This window comes from Rana temporaria, chromosome 2 (genome assembly GCF_905171775.1).
Source record: "Rana temporaria chromosome 2, aRanTem1.1, whole genome shotgun sequence".
In the NCBI taxonomy this organism is placed as follows: Eukaryota; Metazoa; Chordata; class Amphibia; order Anura; family Ranidae; genus Rana; species Rana temporaria.
In genome coordinates, this window is record NC_053490.1 from 148,792,959 (window position 1) to 148,817,681 (window position 24,723).

A 24,723-nucleotide genomic window follows, 5' to 3' on the forward strand; every position below is an offset into this window, starting at 1 on the left:
GCTCAGTGCTCCAGTGAGTGTGGAGGAGCAGAGCAGGAGAGCTGTTGACTGACAGTCTTCAGATCTCCGCTCTGGGAGGTGAGCGAACCGAGCCATTGGCGGTATTCGGTGGCCCGGTTCTCCAGTGAAGAGGCGGCGGGGGACAGATACAGCATCAGGTAAGTATGATTTTGCAAAGAAAAGAAAAAACACATACTCTCTTTTAAACCAACGTTTCCATGGCATGCATTGAACTGCTGTCTATGGTGCTGAAGAGTGCACAATTCTTTACATTTGTTTCCAGTTGCTGCTGTTCCTTAGCTGTATACACTGCTATTTTTGTAAAGCTTTTAGTGTACATATTTTTAGTATTTCATTATATCATGACATCAATTACTTTGGTTATCACTAGTATTTCATCGATGTTGAGGTCAAAAGTTGAATTTCACATCACAGTATAAATATTTTCTGAAAACCAATATCTATAAAAGAATAACGTGCTAAACATATACAGCATTCCACCATTTTATTCTAATGGTTGTTTAGAAATATTTTTTTTGAAATAAAATGTACTGTATTTAAGATGCTGATTGACAGGTTGGTATTTGTTTGCTTCGTTTTGAAGCATTTGATAAGCAAGTTATTTGCTCTTATAACCCACTAATCATTCCAAAATGCATGCATTCATTATTACTTTTTTGTTAGTGGCTGTATGAAGAATGGAAGTTTCACAGAAACTTAGTGTTACTAAACCCAGGACCCTGCATTCACTATATCTGGTCTCCCACAGTACACAGGACATGGCAATGTAATTCATTTAGTAAATCATACACTGCTAAATACCTTTTCTCATCAGCAGTATATAGAAGTCTTGTGACTTCTATCGGTGTCTGGTTGAAGCTTGTAGGAGCCATTTTCATTCTACTCTGGCTGTCCTATGAGGCTGTAGGACCCCTGACCCTCTGTCTGGACAGTGCTGATTGGCCCTGTGCAAGAAAAAAAACTCTCTAGCAATACACACCAACCTGCTCTGTTCTATCAGGAAATGGTTTGGGGGACTATGGAAAGAGGGGATTAAAAGACAGCCTTTTTCATACAATGTGGGGGATTCAGGGCCGGACTGGCCAACCGGGATAGCGGGAAAATTCCCGGTAGGCCGCCTGCTTTTGCCTGCTGTCACTGCCTGTCAGTCAACTATAATCAGCGGCGGGCCGCAGCCGCGATCGCCGCGGCCGCCGCTGTTTTAAATTGCAGAGGTGACGGCTGCACTGAGTTTCCTGGGGCTGCTTTTTCATACCTGCAGACTGCGGTAGTTAAAAGCAGCCACGGGCCGGCAGGTTGCGGCCGCCATACTCGCCGCCTCACGAATCCCTTCTTGAACTAGTCCTAAAAGTTTTTTTTCTCCTGCTCGGCTCCTCCCCGTAGACACATGATCAGTGATGCTGCTCACTGATTAGCTAGGTAAGAACTTACCTAGCTAATCAGTGAGCAGCATCACTGATCATGTGTCTACGGGGAGGAGCTGAGCAGGAGAAAAAAAACTTTTAGGACTAGTTCCATCGTCCCGTGCGGCGCCAACAGCGCCTAGTATAATGTCTCTGCAGTGTCTGCCCGGTCACGAGTGAGGGGAGAAGTGAACGGCCACCCTGCCTTGGAGCACAAGGTGAAGAAATTAATTTTAATGCAATAAAAACGATTCTCTCTCCTACCATATCTGCACCCCCGCCCCCCCCCCTTCTCTCTCTGTCACCTATCTTTGCTGCCCCTGCAATTAAAATCTGTATAATAATCTCAGAGAGGAGGGGGGGGGGGGTGCAATGCCTCGTGAGAGAGATTATTATACAGGTTTAGGTTACAATTTGCACCCCCCCCCTCCTCTCTGTCACCTTGCTGCCCCTGCAAATTGTAATTAAAAAAAAAACGCCCAAAAAATTCCCACCTGTCCGCCTGCGGCTGCCTCCCGCACTATAGCCCCTGCGGTACGGCACTTTACCTGAAAAATGTGGTTACTTAAAGTGGAGGTTCCCCCCCAAAAAAATTCTAACACTACATTGAGAAGACTGATTACACTGCGGGTATGCGTTTTTTTTTCTCGTACATACCTCGTTATCGCCGTTTCATCCCTCGGCTCCCGGGTATGATTCTTGTGGGGCTGGGCGTTCCTAGTTGATTGACGTTCCTCCGACCGACGCATACTTGACGTCACGACTTTCCGAAAGAAGCCGAACGTTGCTGCGCAGGCGCCGTATAGAGCTGACTCTATACGGCGCCTGCGCAATGACGTTTGGGTTCTGTTGGAAAGTCGTGATGCGCAGTATGCGCCGGTCAGAGGAACGTCAATCAACTAGGTCCAGCAAGAATCGTACCCGGAAGCCGAGGGATGAAACGGCGATAACGAGGTATGTACGAGAAAAGAAAAAAAAACAGCATAACCGCAGTGTAATCAGTCTTCTCAATGTATTGTTAGAATTTTTTTTTAGGGGGAACCTCCACTTTAACTGATGGCAGTATGGAGGAGTGTGACAGGCACCCCCCATGCTCATTTACGAGTGTGACCGGCCACTCAGCCAGATTGTCATTTGTTTGACTGGAGGAGGCTCCACCTAAAGCGTCAGTATTTTAGCAGCGCTTTACTGTCATTTTTGCGCTTTGCTGGCGGTTCAGCACCGCTGCCCATTGATTTCAATGGGCAGGGGCGCTTTAGAAGCAGTGTGTACACCGTTCCTTCAGGGCCTCAAAGATGCGGCTAGCAGGTCTTTTTTGAGCATCCTGCCAGCGCACCTCTCCAGTGTGAAAGCTTTCGCATTGGAGTGAGAAGAGAGGCTCTTTCAGGGCATTTTGCAGGCGCTATTTTGTAGCGCCTGCAAAGCACCTCAGTGTGAAAGTAGTCAACACTGAGGCGCTTTGCAGGCGCTATAACGCAAAAAATAGCGTCTGCAGAGCGCCCTGAAAGAGTGGTTCCACTCACTGCAGTGTGAAAGCCCAAGTGCTTTCACACTGGAGCGGTGCGCTGGCAGGACATTAAAACATTTCCTGCAAGCAGCATCTTTGAGGCGCAATAGGAGCGGCTCCTAAAGCGCCCCTGCCCATTGGAATCAAAGTGACACTTTGCGGCCATTAAAAGCACCCCGCTAGCGACTGAATAGTGCCGCTAAAAATAGCGGCGCTTTACTGCCGATGCCCCCACCGCCCCAGTGTGAAAGAGGCCTTAAAGTCATCATCATGTGTGATTGTGCGTGTGTGCTAAGCAGACGGGGCCGCTGGTGATCCTACTCCCTCTCTCCCCCTGTACAGTGTCAGAGGCACTGGCGCAGCATTGGCAGAGGACTGTATCCATTACAAGGAAACACCCCCTGCACTGCTGCCTGTCCCTGACCATGCTGATATTGCTGAATTTATGGGTGCTGATATTGCTGAATTTATGGGTGCTGGTAAGGCCATATTTATGGGTGCTGGTAAGGCCATATTTATGGGTGCTGATATTACTGCAAGCTTGGGTGTTTTTTTTTTTGTTATGGTTATCTGAAAGATGGGTTTCAAATGTTTTGACAGGGTCGCAGTTTCAGTAGAAACGCCTCTGCTCTCGCCGTTGCACCCTTTCTCTCTCGCCGTTGCACCCTCTCTCTCTCTCGCCGTTGCACCCTCTCTCACCATTGCAGCCCGGCCCCTCTCTGGCTCTCTCATGGATTTCTCGCTTTTTTTTGGGCTGGTATATTAATGCTGTGGGGCTGGTATGAAATTATTTCCAGGGCTGGTTTTCATTCCCAGTCCGGCCCTGGGGGGATTAACCCATTGGGGTCCACAGTGAGTATAATGAGTGTGCTTTACAGAATATACAGGCTGATTTTACTGTTATGGGTTTAGTAATACTTTAAAGCAGCTCTCCAGACTAATTCTAAATGCATGGTTTAAATACATATATGTTCACAGTTTTACCTTTTAAATATTTGTCATTTTGTTTCTGCTGTCTTGTAATTCAGCACATTGCACAGCCAGAAAATATGTCTCCGTTTTATGGTTCAACCTTAGAGCTTTCTGTATCATTTGCCTGCTCACTGAACAATTTATCAATTTGATGACACTGATTCTGTTTCTGATGAGCATTTGGGAAACCGAAAGGGGGCATAATAAATTCCAAACATGAACCTGAAAATAAGATTGTCACCTTGCTGTGCTGTGGGGCAAAATTGTGTGAATCAGTTGTGATTTTTTTTTTTCAGGTGAATTTTATGAACTATGGGCCATATTCTTAAAGAATTTACGCCGGCGTATCAGCAGATACGCCGACGTAAGTCCGATTCTAAGGCCGTCCTATGTTTAAGTGTATTCTCAAACTGAGATACACTTAAACATGCCTAAAATACGACGGCCTGCGCCGTTGTATCTTAGGCTGCAATATCTACGCTGACCGCTAGGTGGCGTTTCCTTGCGGTCAGCGTAGAATATGCAAATGACTAGTCACGCCGATTCTCTAACGTACGCTTGCCCGTCGTAGTGATTTTACGTCGTTTCCGTAAGCGATACGCGGCATAAAGATAAAGATGCCCCCTAGGTGGCGTACTCAATGTTAAGTATGGCAGTCGTTCCCGCATCGAAATTTGAAAATTTAACGTCGTTTGCGTAAGTCGTCCGTGAATGGCGATGGACGCCATTTACGTTACCGTCAAAACAAATGACGTCCGTGAGACGTCATTTAGCGCAATGCACGTCGGGTAATTTACCCGACGGAGCATGCGCATTATGATCGGCGCGGGAGCGCGCCTAATTTAAATGATCCACGCCCCCTACCAGGATCATTTGAATTAGGAGTGCTTGCGCGGGTGGACTTTACGCTACGCCGCCGCAAGTTTACAGGTAAGTGGTTTGGGAATCGGGCACTTGCCAGGTAAACTTGCGGCGGAGTAACGTAAAGGACATACGGTACGCCGCCGGAGATATCTAAGAATATGGCCCTATGTTTATGTAGTTGGTAACTTGGAATTTAATTTCATGCAGGGAGTATGGTTAAGATGTAAACTTTTTCATGAGAAAACTTGTCATTATGATTATTATACCTTCGGGCTTGTTGCTGGCACTGATTAAAACAGAACTTCTAGTTTCATGTAAAAATAAATAAATCTTAGCATAAAATTAACATGTAATGAACCCAGATTTGTGAGGACAGATGATATCTCAGGACTTGTGTATCAAACATAGATGGACTCTGCAGCCATTGTAATTTTTATTACAGCATGAAGGAAAGCCGATTCCAGAGCACATAAGCATAATGACCCATTTAGCCAAATTTTCCATTTGGATGCTAGTGTACAAATAACACAAACATAGGTGTGCCTGGGCACACCCTAATCACCCCATGCGGCGATCCCTCCTGCTGCCCCCCCCCATATACATACACACACACACACACACACACACCCACACACACACACCCACGTGTTTGAGCTTTGGGGTGCACACCCAAACGCAACAGGCTGCGCACACCTTTGAATACAAAATAATATACATGTTTCTGCTTGGAGCATTTTATTTGCAGACAATATGATCCTTGCTACTTCAGCGTTCATAGAAACTGTAAGTCATAGAAAACCAGAGGCCCTTGAGATTATTTAATGATTACCATCCTAAGCTTTGATTTAATTTTTACTTAAAGACAGAAATGGTCATTAAGCGATTGATTAATCTTCTAGCCATGGAAATGTTCCCCAAAGCCATTAATAAACTCTTGTTGATCTTCTAATAGATTATAATTAGCAATTCTCTTGATAAATTATCTGTATTCTAGTATAGTCCTATTTACCTTTTAATCCATATCTAAACTATCATATCTATACTTAATAGTGAGATTATTTCAATTGCTCAGGCTGTTTAAATGTATTGGATTTGAGAAATAATTATAGATTAGATTCTATTTTGTCCAATACAATACAAATTCACGTATACCCTCAGTGGAAGCAAAGGTTTCAATCCAATATTTAATTAGGCTGAAAAATGTGTTATTTGCAGCACAGTGGCTCAGTTGTTAGCACTTCTGCCAAGCAGCACTAGGGTCTCCGGGTTGAATCCCAACCACAGCACTCCCTGCCTAGAGTTTGCATGTTCTTCCAGTGCCAGTGTCGGTTTTCTCTGTGTACTCCTGTTTCCTCCAACACTCCAAAGACATGCTGGTAGGTTAATAGGCTCCTGTCTAGGTAGGAAGCAAGAATTTGTGGGACTTTGAATGAGGGACCGCCATGTCAGGTAAGAATAACAACATAGAAATTAAGTTACAGTACATGATGTATTTATTACAATCTAGAATTCATATTGGATATTTTGTATCCAATAGATAGGTAGTCACACAACTAAATATGCTGCTCATAGCATGCAATACAAAGAGAAAATAGACATAGCAAATATACATTGATTGAAAAACATTTGTAATAGAGACAAGTAACTGTTGGCATCTAGTGGCACTCAACACGTTTTTTGGCATTACAGCCATTCATCAGGAGTGTTATGAAGTAATATACTGGAAAGGAAAATGGACAGGGGTTAATGATAATGCCCTTAGAGTAAGGGAGGACAGAGAGACTATGTCTCAACAAGGTGGAGACAAATTGGGAAACTTACTTCACAGCCTCAAGGCCAAGTCTGGTATCCACCAAGGAAAGCAGGGGTTACGGGCATGATGTCTCCCCCGGGGGTTGAGATGGGGGAACCCTCCAAGGATAGATAACAGCGCCCAGAGCACAACACTGTGGTCACAGCATGATGCAAATTACTATGTGAGCACGAGGAGTGCATGGTGTTCCTGGAACAAATGTGGCAAAAATGGATTCATTAAAAAGTGTAAAATTAGTGTAGCAAAACATCTGTGTGTTCCCTCAAGGGGACTACATGGGGGAGTGTGTGTAAAATAAAACCAAGTAGAGGGAGGAAAAAAAACATACCAAAAGATGGTGACTGAGCTCCCAGCGAAAGGGGTAACCTGTGTGTGGGATAGGTGTGTGGCTCCTTGTGATTGAGTCAAGGAAATGAACCATCCGTTGCTCCAATTAATCAATTTTTGACACATTTGTTCCAGGAACACTATACACTCCTTGTGCACGCATAGTAATTTGGATCATGCTGTGACTACTGTGTTGTGCTCTGGGCGCTGTTTTCCTGCATTGGTGGGTTCCACCGTCTCAACCCCGGGGGAGACATTATGCCCATACCCCCGCTTTCTTTGGTGGATACCAGACTTGGCCTTGAGGCTGTGAAGTAAGTTTCCCAATTTATCTCCACCTTGTTGGGACATAGTCTCTCTGTCCTCCCTAATTCTATGGACATTATCATTAACCCCTGTCTATTTTCCTTTCCAGTATATTACTTCATAACACGCCTGATGAATGGCTGTAATGCCAAGAAACGCGTTGAGCGCCGCTAGATGTCAACAGTTACTTGTCTCTATTACATATGTTTTTTCAATTGATTTATTTTACCATGTATATTTGCTATGTATTTTTTCTTTGTATTGCATGCTATGAGGAGCATATTTAAGTGTAAGTCTTGTGACTACCTATCTATTTGATACAAAATATCTGATATGAATTCTAGATTGTAATAAATAATCATGTACTGTAACTTAATTTCTATGTTATTATTCTTACCTGACATTTCTTCCTTCCTACCTACCAAATTAGGGATGGAGGCCACCATGTGTTTTTATATAGTGTGTGTGTGTGTGTCAGGTCACATTCATTTACAGGCTCCTGTTTAGATTGACCCTACTATGTGAATGTGAGTTAGGGACCTTAGATTGTAAGCTTCTTAAGGGCAGGGATTGATGTGAATGTACAATTTATACAGTATCTCACAAAAGAGATTTACACCCCTCCACTTTTTTGTAAATATTTTATTATATCTTTTCATGTGACAACACTGAAGAAATTACACTTTGCTACAATGTAAAGTAGTGAGTGTACAGCTTGTATAACAGTGTAAATTTGCCATCCCCTCAAAATAACTCAACACACAGCCATTAATGTCTAAACCACTGCCAACAAAAGTGAGTTCACCCTAAGTAAAAATGTCCAAATTGGGCCCAATTAGCCATTTTCCCTCCCCGGTGTCATGTGACATGTGACTGCGACCAGTGTTACAAGGTCGCAGGTGTGTTAAATTTGGTGTCATCGCTCTCTCTCGTTCTGGTTGCTGAAAGTTCAACATGGCACATCATGGCAAAGAACTCTCTGAGAATCTGAAAAGAATAATTGTTGCTCTACATAAAGATGACCTAGGCTATAAAAAGATTGCCAAGACCCTGAAACTGAGCTGCAGCACTGTGGCCAAGACCATAAAGTGGTTTAATAGGACATATTCTACTCAGAACAGGCCTCGCCATGGTCGACCAAAGAAGTTGAGTGCACATGCTCAGCGTCATATCCAGAAGTTGTCTTTGGGAAATAGATGTATGAGTGGTGCCAGCATTGCTGCAGAGGTTGAAGGGGTGTGGGATCAGCCTGTCAGTGCTCAGACCATATGTCGCACACTGCATCAAATTTGTCTGCACGGCTGTCGTCCCAGATAGAAGACTCTTCTAAATGATGCGCAAGAAAGCCCGCAAACAGTTTGCTGAAGACAAGCAGACTAAGGACATGGATTATTGGAACCATGTCCTGTGGTCTGATGAGACCAAGATAAAATTTGGTTCAGATGGTGTCAAGCGTGTGTCGCGGCAACCAGGTGAGGAGTACAAAGACAAGTGTGTCTTGCCTACAGTCAAGCATGGTGGTGGGAATGTCATGGTCTGGGGCTGCATGAGTGCTGCCAGCACTGGGGAGCTACAGTTCATAGAGGGAACCATGAATGCCAACATGTACTGTGACATACTGAAGCAGAGCATGAACCCCCCCCTCGGAGACTGGGCCAACATGATAACGACCCCAACACACCTCCAAGACAAACACTGTCTTGCTAAAGAAGTTAAATGTGATGGGCTGGCCAAGCATGTCTACAGACCTAAACCCTATTGAGCATCCGCAAACGGAAGGTGAAAGAGCGCAAGGTCTCTAACATTCACCAGCTCTGTGATGTCGTCATGGAGGAGTGGATGAGGACTCCAGTGGCAACTGAAGCTCTGGTGAACTCCATGCCCAAGAGGTTTAAGGCAGTTCTGGAAAATAACGGTGGCCACACAAAATTTTTACACTTTGGGCCCAATTTGGACATTTTCACTTAGGGGTGTACTCACTTTTGTTGCCAGCGGTTTAGATATTATTGGCTGTGTGTTGAGTTATTTTGAGGGGACAGCACATTTACCCTGTGTACATTAACATTTACAGCATTATATAAGTTTTACCTGTAATTAATAAATAGTTTATTGGGTGCATATGTTTATAGAATAAAAAGTTCTGAAAAGGCTTTTATATGAATCCAGTGCAAGCAGTGTATACCATCATCTTTAGTCAAGATAAAAAAAGATATCACCCTGTCTTGAAACTGGTCTCTGACATGATGTTATTGCAGCCCCACAATATGCAGCCTTGCACCTGCTACAAGCAAAGTATATGATGTCAAAGGAGTGCAAAAGGACATTTGTACAGACTCCTCTCCTGTACTAAAAATGCTTACTCTAGATCAGGGGTCTCCAAACTTTCTAAGCAAAGGGCAAGTTTACTGTCCTTCAGAGTTTATGAGGGCCGGACAGTGGTCAGTGGGAGTCGAAAAGGTCCTGACATTAGTTTTGTTTCAGTGGGAGTAATTGTGCCCTGTCATTGGGTCCCATTGTTGGTGTCATTGAGGAAAAACTGTGCCCCATTATTGAGTGTCATTGTGAGGAATTGTCCCCTATCATTGGTGTCGTCATTGTAAGGAATTGTGCCCCATCCTTGGTGTCACTGTGAGGAATTTTGTCCCTTCGTTGGTTTCATTGGGAAGAATTGTGACCCATCGTTGATGTCATTGGGCCCCTTTGATGGTGTCATTGGGCCCCATTGTTGGTGTCAGTAGGAGAAACTATGCCCCATTGTTGGTATCAGTGGAAGAAATAGTGCCCCAAGGGCCGGATAAAATCACACAAAGGGCCGCATCTGGCCCCTGGGCCGCAGTTTGGAGACCACTACTCTAGATTCACTGCATGCTGTGAGCTTCTCACACTCTGCATTATAAGCTTCATCAAATCAGACACATTTCATTGCTGGAGGATGTCTAGAATCACCTAGCACTTTTCTCCCCAGCCAAACCTGGTGCCTGCTCTATTCATTTATAGTTTTTCAGTTCTTTCAATCATAGGCGCTTGGTTTACACCTATGCGTTCTTTGGTGCTTTTTGCAGAAATGCACTACGGTTCATTTAACATGGTTTCCAATGGGACATGTTCACATCTATGCTTTTTTCAGCCATTGCGTTTTTGGAACGTGTCAGGGACCTTAAAGCGGTGGTTCACCCTCAGTGACACGATTTTACCATCGAGACAGGCATTGTAGCGCGAGCTACAGTATGCCTGTCCCGATTTTTTTACCCTCGTACTCACTGTGTACTCGTACATTATAGATTTCGGCTCCCGCGGGGAATGGGCGTGCCTATGGAGAGGGAGGATGATTGACGGCCGGCCCTGGCACGTCACTCTCCCCGAAGACAGCCGGAGTAGGTCTCGGCTCTTCACGGCGCCTGCGCACAGGCTATGCGCAGGCGCCGTGAAGAGCCAAGCCTATTTCGGCTATTTCCGGAGAAGCGTGACGCGCCAGAGCCGGCCGTCAATCATCCTCCGTCTCCATAGGCACGCCCATTCCCCGAGGGGAGTCGGTATCTTCGATGTACGAGTACACGGTGAGTACGGGGATAAAAAAATCGGGACAGGCATACTGTAGCTCGCGCTACAATGCCTGATTTTATGGTAGAAGAAATTATTTTTTTTTTTTTGGGTTTATAGGGTGAACCCCCGCTTTAAGTTCAAAACGAGGCCTTTTTTTTTTTTTTTTTGCGGTTTTTGGTTCAATAGACTTCAAAGGAGAAGCTGCAGAAAAGCATGTAGTGTGTTATAACTGTGATTTTGCCACGTTTTTTAATCTGCCCAACAACAAATTGGCCCAAAAAAAAAAAAATAATAATAAAAAACGCAAATCATGGTAACAATGCACAGCAAAAAGCACCGCAGAACCGTCCAAAAGAAGACTACATGTGAACTGCATCTTAGTGGGCATTACTTAGGGTGGTCTACATGCATAGGCTGTTTAGGAATGCCCACTCCTCCAGACATCAAATCGAGGCATATTGACATTTATTTAACCCCCCTAAGAGCCAGCCTACTGCTTGCATTAGGGAGTACTGATGGCAAACGCTGTGCAGTTTTCCGGAAGCTATGTACATCAGCCTGCCAGCCCCTCCCATCTGCCAGCATTAGATCTAACATTACTTATGTCCTATAATTGGAAAGATTTTGATTAAAAAGGTCATTAGCATGTTGATGACGGAGGAGGTGCTAGTAGAGGCAGAATGTAAGCAGATTATACTTCAGATTTAATGAACTACCAGTGTTACACCAGCAATGTCATTTCAGAATCCACTTCTTGTTCATTGAAAAGTGTACTTTAATTACCATATAATTATTTATGAATTGCAGAAGAGCTAGAGATAACAGACATGATTCATTCAAAATTCAACCAGAGCAATTAGATCAAATAGAATGATGATCAAATGAACAATGGTAAAAAGAAAAGCATAGAGGAACCAGCGGTACTAGAGTAAGGTAGATAGATGGTCAAGAAGTAAACAGATTGTTGATTAAAGCTAGCCATTTACCAGGGGTGCCCAACCTTTTGAAGAGCGAGGGCCACTTAAGCAAATTGGTAACTGGTCGTGGGCCACAATAAGAGGAGCAGGAGGATGACAGGTCCGTGTCCACGGACACAGCCCACTCTACGGGTCCTCTATTTCAATCTGATTTGCCCACATGGAAGGGGGCAGATCCATTTCTATTTTTTTTTTTTTAGATTCGGCGGGTGTAAACAGACACAAGTCCATTTACATCTGCTGCTCCATAGAGGTGAATAGTAAGTCTGATTGGGTCGGACCGATCATGTGAAAGGGCCCTAAGGCTGCTTTCACACTGATGCACTGTGATTTGCCCAAACCGCGGGTGCAGCGCAGTGCACCTGTGGATTTTCTGCGGGTTAGCTGCACTTTGCTGTAAACTTTTATTATATCATGCAGGTGTGGCGCCATACCTGTCAAAAGGATTTGTATTTCTGTCCTGTCCATTCCTAAAATATAGACCTCTCTGCCCCACAGCACATCGCTGTCTAGCAAGGATTTGGGACCTCATATTTTTGTTGCTGCAGTATCATTTTTGCTTACAGGTACCCTCCCTTCCCTTATTCTGTGAGTGGAAAGTGACAAAAGCAACATGAACTCATCGGCCCCTCAGTTGCCAGTGCTTCCATCTTCACCTGGTCTTCTTCCAAGTTCATTGTCTTCTCCCCTCTAAAAATTACATTTCCTTTTCAATCTGCAGAGCTGTCAGTTTTTTAAAATGCAATGCAATTTGACTACCTGGAGGCATGCTGTACACAGATGATGTACAGAACACCCCCTAGAAATGTTTACTGATTTTCCCAGAAGTCTGAATAAAGTCAGATTTTGGGCATCCTCGCAACAAAAATGTCATTATACTCCCACAGGGAAATCGCATTTAAAATGGATGCAGACCCTGCAACTTTCTCATTAGAATCATGAAAGTGCAGCAGCTGATTGTTAATTATAAGTCATTCCCATTTACATGCATTTTGCACATGGACACAGACAAACTGCTATTTTTTTGAGATTAACAAAAGGTAGGAATCTGCAACAACAATTCCTTTTTTTTTATTTCTTAACAAAAGTGGAGTTACTTTTTAACTCCTGCACATGTACATGGAAGTTATATCGCAGAATCACACTGAACTGGGCATGTGCTGATCAGTGTACCCAAACAAGCAGGTAGAAACATACACAGTCTCTTCAGTTATATAAAAAGCTTACCTGTCAGAACTTGCTACCAAACCAATTTTACTTCTGCTTTTACTTATACGTGTTTTTGTACACAGTTTTCTCTTAATCCCCCCCCCCTTAGTTGCACAAATATCTGTTAAAGTGGTTCTAAATATTTTTTTACCTTAATGCATTCCTTGCAATCAAAACCAGTGACGAGGGAGCAGGGGATGGGGCTGCTTCCCATTGTCTGTCAATAGATGCAGACAGGGAGGCTCTGGTGCGAGCCCGTACGAGTGGGCACTTGCCAGAAGGGAGGGGCCAGAAATGTCGGCGGGACATCCGAGAAGAGGAGATGCACAGAGCAGTTAAGTATTAACTTCATTGTTATTTAAATAAATAAATAAATAGATAAAACCACAAGCTTTACAACGAGTTCCAGATAATGCAGCTTTCTGTAATAGTGTGGCAGTGATACTCTCATGTAGGCTGTGCTTGCTTGGACTACAGTGGGATGGAAAAAATGTTGCAAGGGGCGTGGCTATCAGCATTATCACTACCGATTCACAAACTTGTACATGTCAATCAGCATGGGGACACACCTAGTCCTGCCCACTGCTTTTTTAACTGACAGTCAGTGCAGGTGAAGGAAGTTTTTTTATTTACTTTGAGTCTTGTATATCACACAGTCAGTGCATTTTCTAATTGTTTAAACTGTCATTCAGGAGCCTTAAGTTGTACATAATAGTATTAAACCCAAATCTACATATTGCAGTGAAAAAAGTGGTGATGTCTGCGCTGTGTGACAAAGGAAAGGGGACAATGTGACTGATGGGCACACTAAGGTGTCCTTTTATGAAGCAGTGAAATCTATTCACTGCTTCGTTCTCCGGCATTCACAGAGGAGATTTTACTCCTCTGTGTGCCTGTTTATGAAGCGGAGAAGATCGCTTCACCCTTGGAGGAGTGAAGTGATCTACCAACTCTTCAAACAGTGGAGAACGGCCCCTGATACTGGAATCTCGTGAGACTTTATGAGATTACAGTACCAGAAATTCACAGAAAAACCGAGATGTCAGTTTATTGAGCAGTGATAAATTATCACCGCTCAGTACACTGACAGATGGCGTGGGTAATGTAATTAAAATAACGAGTCCCCCTTCATAATATAATATATATATGTATACACATACATTGTATATACATGTATATACACACACATTATATATATCAGGGGTTGACAAATTTGCTTGGAATCTAGGAGCCAGGTAAAAAAGTTAGGAGCCAGAAAACGCGCCCCGTCCCGACGAGCTTGCGCGCAGAAAGCGAACACATACGTGACCAGCGCCCCCATATGTAAACGGTGTTCAAACCACACACGTGAGGTATCGCCGCGATTGGTAGAGCGAGAGCAATAATTCTAGCCCTAGACCTCCTCTGTAACTCAAAACATGCAACCTGTAGATTTTTTTTAAACGTCGCCTATGAAGATTTTAAAGGGTAAAAGTTTGTCTGCATTCCACGAGCGGACGCAATTTTGAAGCATGACATGTTGGGTATGAATTTATTCGGCGTAACATTATCTTTCATAATATTAAAAAAAAAAATGGAGATAACTTTACTATTGTCTTATTTTTTAATTAAAAAAAGTGTAATTTTTTCACCAAAAAAGTGCGCTTGTAAGACCGCTGCGCAAATACGGCATGACAGAAAGTATTGCAACGTTTGCCATTTTATTTTCTAGGGTGTTAGGATAAAAAATATATATAATGTTTGGGGGTTCTAATTAGAGGGAAGAAGATGGCAGTGAAAATAGTGAAAAATGACATTAGAATTGCTGTTTAACTTGTAATGCTTAACTTGTAATACCAACGGCCACCACCAGATGGCGCCAGCTCACATCTGGTGGTAATAACGTGTAATACCAACGGCTCACCACCAGATGGCCCCAGCTCAAAAAAAAAAAAAAAAAAAAAAAAATTTTTTTTTTTTTGCCCCCCCTTCCAAGCCAAGTCGCCAGGGCCCCATTTCTAGTCGCCATGGCGACCTGGCGCCCGGGATTTGTCGAGCCCTGATATATATAAATATATATACACGTACACATTATTTATATATATATATATATATATATGTATATATATATATATATATATATATATATATATATATATATATATATATATATATATATATATATATATATATATATATATATATATATAGTGTGTGTGTGTGTGTGTGTGTGTGTATATATATATATATATATATATATATATAAATATTACAGGGGGACATGGTTACAGTGTTGGGGGGTCAGAACAAGGTAGAAGGAAGTTAAAAATCTTCCTCCTCAGAACCCCCGGGATTCCCTCTTCACTCCCCGCTTCACCAGCTCTGAGATGGTGAATCGGGGAGGGTGAATTCTGACTCAGATCACCAGTGAAGTTCTCAGATCACAGCTTCATAAACTGGCCGTGTCAGTCTATGAGGATTCTCTGTGTGTGGAGAAAATCCGCGGGAGAACAAATTCAAACACTTCTCCCCCCGATTATCTCTGTTTCATAAACTGTTTATGGGCTGTGATCAGTCGTGATCCTTGGGAGGAGAAGGCACTTCACCGCGGCCACAGGCTGCCTGTCCGGACGGGGACATGATCGGTCATCGGGGGCCAGAGAGGAGGAGGAGAAAAAGATAGCGGCGGCGGCCACAGACTGCCTGCCGCGACAGAGACACGGTGACACAGGCTGGAGAGGAGTGAGAGGACTCAGAGGAGAAGAACGCGACCACAGCGAAGGCCAGCCCCACTCCCCTGATCCCCTGCCAGCCCCACCTGCTGCACATGACCCCTTTCGTCCAATCACAGGGCGCCAGGGGCCGGCTTGAGAAGTAAAATGGTGGCCGCAGTGCGGGGTCACAAAAAATTAAATTTAGATGTATGGAGCGAGGTGACACATACTGGCGCGGATTGTGCCCCCCCAAATGTTGCGCCCGGGGCCTAGGTCCCCCTCGCACCCCCCACGCTATGCCACTAATTGGGATCTGAGCAGAGGTATAACTTATTTTTGTTGCATTGCAGGTCAATGGCCAGACCTGAACCTAGTGGCTCTCCCCCAATTTGTGTGTTTGTCCCATGTGGCGTTGAGTTCACTGTAGCATTTACATTTTGCAGAGCAGGTTAGGGATTACTTTGGCGCAGTTGGCCAGATTAATCGTGTATTGCAATATGTATTAACTAAAAATCAATTTTTTTATTTTTTATTACAGTGTACAGAAGGTTCATCCAGAATTTCTGGATACATTTTAGAGCTCTATACTTTCAGGGATAAAGGCCCATAATGCAGGTATTCTGTGTTCCAGGCATTCACCCTGAGGACATATGGCAGTCTGTAGCCAGCAGGAATATACACTATACCTGTGCCTCCCAGGCACACTAATTCACAGCGCTCCTACAAATTATAAAGTGCATTACCCGATATGCCTACAAACATTAAAGTGCAATACCATATTCATGTTTGCTTACAATAAAACACATAAAAATTACATTCACTGTGTGTTTAAAAAGTGTCCATGAATAATCCAAAGTGCTTCCCGTATGTCCTTGGTTAATCAAAAAGTGCTATGCTTACAAAGTGGGATATAATCCATCAAATGTCCTTCAGTGCGTCACTCCATCAATGTGACATGACCACCACTCTGCAGAACTCACCAGAGTGCCAGGACCTCCCGAATTGAGTGGATCAGTATACGCCTTATCCCTTCCAGGAATCACTTATCCAAAAAAGCAGGCCAGTTACACTGAATCAGACGGAGACAGAAGTACAGTTTAATCACCCTTGTTTAATAATAATAATAATAAAGAGTAAGCGTAATCAAAACATAGCCAGAGTTCAGGAACCAGATCGGATAGTCAGCCGAGCCAAATGTTATAGAGCCAGAGAAGAACGTAGTAGAACAGCAAGCAGGATCAAAAGCCAGAAGGTATGTCAGCCGAGCAAAGTCTTCAACAGGAACGCAGGAGATAGTCTCTGTGATGTTGACCAAGGCGAAGGCAGAGAGCAAGTGAACTGGAAGGCTTTAAGTAGGCAGGACTGACAAGCCGGATCATCAACAGGTGAGTCACTGTGGAGAGATGGGAGATGTCAACTATCCGACAGCTGAGCGGCCAGCTCAGAGATGGAAGGGCTGATCCCAGCCCTGACATACACATTCTTCATTCCCATTATATTGAACACAAAAGAAAGAGGAACACATAGTTCATTCCCATTATATTGAACACAAAAGAAAGAGGAACTCTAACAGTTTAAAACTTTTTTTTTTATTAAAAATCCTCACATTAAAAATGCAAAAAAAAGTGCAATCAGCCCTGCACCTGGGTTTTACATTCTATTGTATTGGGGTCCCGCTCCACTATACCAAGTCTGTACCCGATGGCTGTGCACCCGATGTCTGCGAGCCTCTTGCCACTTCCGGGTGTCCCTGGTGGTTTGGTGGCACTTCCTGTAACTCCACATTGATGTATGTTCCTCGTGATGATGTCCTCAGGAGGTGTTCTCATCTTTTATATTTTATCAAAAAAATGGGTAATATAATTATTGCTAAAGTCAGAAAATATGCATTTGATAAACATGCGCTAATTTAACATAAAAACTGCAACTTACCACTATTTTGTTGTCCAGGGTCTCTTCTTTCAGAAAATATATAATGCCTGGTTTTTTTTTACTAATATTTGATGCATTATTATTATTTTTTTCATTTTTTTCAAAACTCAGGCAGATTACAGTAGGAATGGTATCTCTAACAAATTGCAATGTACGATAATCGGTGGCATAGCGTGGGGGGGGGGGGCAGGGGTTCCGTGGCCCCGGGCGCGACATTTTAGGGGGGCGACATTCCGTGCCTCCTCCTAATTTTTTTTCCTGTGTCACCGATCTCCGGCCGCCATGTTTAGTGTTTGGTGCCCTGTGATTGGGCATATGGGGGTCATGTGAGGCGTGGGGCTGGGCTGGAAGTCCAGCCTCCGCACATGACCGCCATACGCCCAATCACAGCGTGCCGGACACTAATTATGGCGGCTGGAGATCGGCTCAATCACAGCGCGCCGGAAAACTCTGAACATGGCGGCGGGAGACAAGTGTGAGCCGCCGTGGCCACTGTCTTCCCCTCCGCTCTGGTATGGCGCTGTGTTGAGTGGAGCTCGGTGGAGATGGGAGCATGGAGGGAGGTGCAGTGTCTGACACCATGGAGCGGGCTGCGGGTGGATGGAGCTGGCGGGGAGTCGGGACTCCGAAGCAGTTCTGCACATCCAGTGCTGGGGTCCTGTCCTTCCTGAGGAGAGTCCTGGAGTCTGGAGAAGAGCAGAGAGAGGTAAGGAGGACTCAGACGATGGATTTTCACCAAGCTGGGGGGAGGCGGTGTGAGTAGTGCAGGAAGTAGGACTCCTACTGTAGGAGTTAGTTGGTTCTGTGTATTAGGTCAGTGTAGGTGTCGGGGGTCAGTGTAGGTGTCGGGGGTCAGTGTATGTGTCGGGGGTCAGTGTACGTGTCAGTGTAGGTGTCGGGGGGTCAGTGTAGGTGTCGGGGGTCAGTGTATGTGTCAGTTAGGTGTCAGTGTAGGTGTCAGGTAGGTGTCGGAGGTCAGTGTAGGTGTCGGGGGTCAGTGTATGTGTCGGTGTCGGGGGTCAGTGTAGGTGTCGGGGGTCAGTGTATGTGTCAGGTAGGTGTCGGGGGGTCAGTGTATGTGTCAGTGTAGGTGTCGGGGGTCAGTGTAGGTGTCAGTATAGGTGTCGGGGGTCAGTGTAGGTGTTGGGGGTTAGCGTCGGGGGGTCAGTGTATGGGTCAGTGTATGTGTCAGGTAGGTGTCGGGGGTCAGTGTAGGTGTCGGGGGTCAGTGTAGGTGTCGGGGGTCAGTGTAGGTGTCGGGGGTCAGTGTAGGTGTCGGGGGTCAGTGTAGGTGTCGGGGGTCAGTGTAGGTGTCGGGGGTCAGTGTAGGTGTCAGGGGTCAGCGTAGGTGTCAGTGTAGGTGTCGGGGGTCAGCGTAGGTGTCAGGGGGTCAGCGTAGGTGTCGGGTGCTCAGTGTGTGTGTCAGTGTAGGTGTCGGGGGGTCAGTGTAGGTGTCGGGGGGTCAGTGTAGGTGTCGGGGGTCAGTGTAGGTGTCAGTCAGTGTAATAGTCAGTGTTGGTGTCAGGTAGATCAGTGTAATGTGAGTAGTGCAGGAAGTAGGAGTCAGGTGGATCAGTGCATATGTCAGGTAGGTGTGTCAGGGGGTCAGTGTAGGGGTCAGATAGCACTGCACTTTTTCCATTTCTTGCTATCTATCCTAAGTTTTTTGTACTGAAGTGCCAGCTGCTTTCTTATACACTTTATCATCATAATTTTTTTTTTTATTATCTTCTTAAATTAGTGCAGAATTAGCCTTAGGCCCCGTACGCATGAGAGGATCGATCCGCTGAAATTGACCCGCGGATCATGCTAAGAAATCTATCCGCTGGAATCGGCTCCAGCGGATCGATCCGGTGGTCTGTACAGACTCACCGGATCGATCCGTCCGAACCCATCCCTCGCATGCGTCGTAATGATTCGACGCATGCGTGGAATTCCTTATATGACAGCGTTGCGCACGTCGCCGCGTCATCATCGCGGCGACGACACGTCATCGCGATGGGAATTCGGTGCGGATTTCGATCCGATGGTGTGTACACTCCATCGGATCAAAATCCTCACAGGATTTATCCGCGGAAACGGTCCGGAGGACCGTATCCACGGATAAATCCTATCGTGTGTACTAGGCATGAGGGTTTCTTTTTTTCGAAGGTCACGTGTTGCAGGGTAAAGTGGAGTCAGTGTGTAGTGTAGTGGTGTGTGGTGTGCGGTGTAGTGGTCAGTGTGTAGTGTAGTGGTGTGTAGTGGTCAGTGTGCAGTGTTGTGGTCAGTGTGCAGTGTTGTGGTCAGTGTGCAGTGTTGTGGTCAGTGTGCAGTGTAGTAGTCAGTGTGCAGTGTAGTGGTCAGTGTGCAGTGTTGTGGCCAATGTAGGAATCGGGTAGGTCAGTGCAGTGGACAGGTAGGTAAGTGTAATGGTCAGTCTAGGAATCATGTAGGTAAGTGTAGAGGTCAATATAGGAATCATGTAGGTAAGTGTAGAGGTCAATATAGGAATCAGGCTGGTCAGTACTATTGTTGGAAGGGACTCAGGGAGTGCAAAAAGTCTGCAGGTTAGGGGGGCGCAAATTTCTTGCCTTCCCCCGGGTGCTGACAACCCATGCTACGCCACTGACGATAATGTAAAACATCATCTCCTCAGGTTTGAAAACCTGTAAAAATCTAGAGTACATACATTTAATTTTGGTGAAACAAGAGAAATAGGTACAATACATTGTAGGATACGACAATTTGCTCAAATCGACACAATATCATTTCCAGAAACTCTGGTAATGTATGGTAAAAAGGTACCTGATAAACCGAAAACGTTTTCAAGGTATATACAAGGATATGAGTGGGGAGCACTCCAACCTCAAGAGACACAAGTCACAAGTGCCAAGAAGGCTGTGCCAATGATTGGAATTAAAATCCTGAGCTGCATATCTGACAATCCACAATGTATAGTATATGCAATGTGAAAAAATCTTTTTCCTGAAAGTAGGGCCGAAACAACTAATCGATAACTAATTGTCAACTATTTTCATAATCGATTAATCGGCCAGTTGATTAGTTGGCCTGCATATAGAATGCATTATTTGTTTACATAACAGGAAATACAGTGCAATAAACATACAGCTCAGTACACCATCCATACATGTCACTAAGTGCCTGAGAATTTGTGAATGTGAAAGTGTGAGGAGCAATGCCTCATGGGACATGTAGTCCTGGGCAGGAAGTGAGTGGTTCTAAAGGCAGAAGTTTTTTTTTACCTTGCTATAGCGGGCACTCTATACTATACTTTGCAGCTTGCTATTGAGGCACTCTGAAGGCAGGAGGAGCCAGAAGCATCGGTGAGGGACCCCAGAAGTGGAGGATCAGGGCTGCTCTGTGCAAAACCATTACACAGAGCAGGTAAGTATAACAAGTTTGTTAAAAAAAATCACTTTAAAGACTCTGTGCAGGGAAGCTCAGCATCTGAACCCAGAGAAAGTGGAGGTAATAGAAGGAATTACAATTACTGTAGTTGGTTATTTATATTTACCACTGCGTATGGATATTTAAGAATAAATTGCCTTTTTTTTATTTACATATAAACTAAATTGTACACCACACTTTTTTTAAGATTATCCGATTAATCAAAACAATAATCGGCCAACTAATTGATTATGAAAATACCTGAAAGTAACTGTTTATATTCATCTGTACATGAGTATTCCAACCAGTAATTGAAGCATTCATATTTGATAGGTGGTTGGGTCATAATTTGGCTTACATTGAATGAATCAATAGCTCCTTTCTGCCATGTGTCAGCAGTTCAGGATGCTGATGATAATGTAATTGTCTGAAGAATATTTTTTAGGCTAAGCATTATTTTAAAGTGGACCTAGCCTCATATTTTTTTTTCTTAATTCTAAGGAACGTGTGAGTGTGACATGTTCACAGAAACCACAGAACTCCCCCATATAATGCCTTCATCTGCTTGTTCTCCAGAAGGATGAAACCATCTTTGATCAGGCATCACCCATTATCCGCATCTATTACCTAAACTGAGAATGTTGCTTCAGAGATGACACAATCATGTAAATCCTGCTGCTTTTATGATGCACATGGCTGTTCACAATTGTCTGAAATAGATTGGTCCCTTGCTGTGGCCTCTGATTTTGTGACTTGCTACAAAGTTACAGTGTTGCAGAAGTGACTGAGGAAAGGATTCTTCCTGGCTGCAGCAACACTTGTGATAGTTTAGACAAAGTCACTGGAACACAAGGACATCTTTTTAACTACTGTTCTACTAGGGCTTTTTTTGTTTTTTCATACACATGTTAAAATCTGCATTGTTTGCTAGAAAATTACAATTATATATTTTCTGAAAACAAAAGCGCTATTAAATTAAATGGTGGCAATCATTGAAATTGCAAAAAACTATGACCCAAAATTGTCTATAGACAATACATTAAAAATCTTTCCAGGTTATGAGTTTAGCGTTAACCAGGAATTATGGCCCTGGAACCATTGCTTTTATTCCAATATTTGCAGGGATATCTAACATATGTGGCCAGATTTATGTTTATATGCAGGCACATGTCCTATGTTCGTGTTTGTATTTGGGTGTGTACAAGGGTGTCAGGGTTTATTTTATTAACATTTTTTAAATAATATAATTGGTATCACTTTTTTATTTTATTTAACTTTATTGCTAATACAAGGAGGCTAATAAGCCCCTATGTGATATCATGTACAGGTGACAAGTCTTTATGGAGACATCAGGGGTTTATTAGCCCCCAGTGTCTCCCCTTCCCTTTACTGCAGCTAATTAAGAACAGATTATGCTTGATCAGCTGTTTACTGTGCCACAGTAGCTGGACAGCTCTGAACACAGAAGAGTGCCTCTCACTCTCCATGCTGAGGAGCTTTACCCATAGGCAACAGTGAATCAACGCAGGGAGCCTTTACATCCATCCAGATCACATTTACATATTTAAAAGCACTTGCAGAAAGGGAGTTTACCGGCTGAAAAAAATCAATACCAAGCTGAAGCAGGAGCTGTAAGCTTGTTTTAACCACTTGAATACCTTGGTAGAGGGGGTTAATCAGAAATTATGAAGTATCTTTTGAAATTTCACCATTACTGTATATTGTGATTTGTCAGTAATTTAATTTAGGGGTTGTAAAGGTTTGTGTTTTCCTTCTTTTTTTTTTTAATAACAAACATGGTATACTTGCCTCCTCTGTGCAATGGTTTTGAGATTGGCCCCGATGCATAGAATGCATTAAGGTGAAAACCCTGTGGCCCTGTACACACGGTCGGTCCAAACCGATGAAAACGGCCTGAAGTCCAGTTTCATCGGTCCGGTCTTTTTAGATTTAGAGAACTTGCTTTAAAATCGAACCGATGGACGGCTGACCATCGGTCAAAACGATGGTTAGTACACAAAAGCATCGGTTCAAAACCCGCACATGCTCAAATCAAGTCGACGCATGCTTGAAAGCATTGAACTTCATTTTTTTCAGCACGTCGTGTGTTTTACGTCACCGCGTTCTGACCCGATCGGTTTTTGAACTCATGGTGTGTACGCACATCAGACCATCGGTCTGCTTCAGCGTTGAACCGATGAAAACGCTCCGTCGGACCATTCTCATCGGATGGATCGACCGTGTGTACGCGGCCTCAGGGTTTACAACCCTATTAATCAAGCAAACTTGTAAAGTTACTGAAAGGTCTACTTTAATATCACAGCCTAAAACAACATGTTGCTGATCTCATTCACTTCTTTATAAGATTAAGATACATATAAAACACTAGATACATTTTTCTAAAATCATTGTTTTGTCTATTTTTTAGTTGCTGATCCATTATGCCAAGGAGTTGTCCAACACCTAAGATGGATAATGCAGAAAGACCTCCTAGGACAAGATATCTTCCTCATTGGTCCCCCAGGTCCACTAAGGCGTTCCATTGCTATGCAGTATTTGGTAAGTTTATGCATGTTCCTGTCTAGTGCAACATGGAATTTCTATTCGCTTCTAGTGCAGATACAAAGTCGGTATGAAGTACATATCCTTAATGTACAGTGCAGGACAAAAGTTGGATATTCAAAGATCATGGGTTATGGGCGGCTACCTTTAGGTGACTGGACACTGGTAAAACTTTGCTGGATACACCCCCTGGGAGCACCTCATGTTTTTTACTAGTGTACTTAGGTGGTAGAGCTTTTCTCCTTTACCACTGACCATTGTAATGGGCAAAGCCTGAACCATAAACGGGCATCAGCAACCTGAGCAGGTAAGATAGGATCACCCCATTACTGGACTGATACTGTAGCTTCACAGCAAGTATGTGACCCAATATCTCTATTGCTTGCTTTTCACTTATTATGTGTATCGCAAATAGTATTTGTTTTTATGTTAAAAATGATAAAAAAAACATGATTGCCTTTGAAAAGTTATTTATTTATGGAGTGTAAAATGTTTCAAACTTGGTAGTAAAATTCCAGTATTTACTGTAGAGTTTAGTCTCAGGTGGATGAGTAAAGGTGTTGCATCAAGTTGTACTACTACCACCACTTCTGCCTAGAGCCCTTTTTATGGTTTCAGGCAGTTCCTCCCGCCCTTTTGCCACAAGGACTTTGCTACAGAATGTTTGTGTAACGGCTCTGGTGAACGGGAGTGAACCACAACTGCGGATAGGGAAGGAATTCAATGCACTTTTCTACGTTATGTGAGAATTCAGTATTGGGCCCCAGGCGTCACTCCAATCAGAGAACAGGAGTTTGCGGGTTTTCTACATCATCTCTCTCTCTCACATAAAGGAATGCGTTGAGCTACTAGGGGTGGACGTATTACAACATGCATCCAACCACTAGCGTTAAAAGATTACAAAGCACATGATGATTCCAATGCATTTCTCTTATGCAAGTGATTATCAGTAAGGGAACCCAGGGGTCACTCCAATCAGAGAACAGGAGTTTGGGGGTTCTCTACATCATATCACTTAAACATAAGGAAATGCATTAGATCACTAAGGGAGTAGGTATGAAATACCTCAACCCTTAACATAGAAAAGATAAGGCGAACATGTTCAGTAACTTAGGGCATGGGCCCATAAACAAGTAACACTTATGTCAAGCACGTAGTAAATGAGGATAGTGTAGGCAACTAATAGTTGCGTAAAAGAGGCAAA

At 43.8% G+C, this 24,723-nt stretch overlaps 1 protein-coding gene across 1 annotated transcript in view; it reads left to right on the plus strand.

Moving 5' to 3' along the window:
* VWA8 (von Willebrand factor A domain containing 8) overlaps positions 1 to 24,723 on the plus strand; it is a 486,197-nt gene that overhangs the window by 24,108 nt on the left and 437,366 nt on the right. The window contains exon 4 of the mRNA XM_040341313.1: positions 23,386 to 23,516. Within this exon, the coding sequence (XP_040197247.1) occupies positions 23,386 to 23,516 (131 nt within the window). The remainder of the gene's footprint in view (positions 1 to 23,385; positions 23,517 to 24,723) is intronic.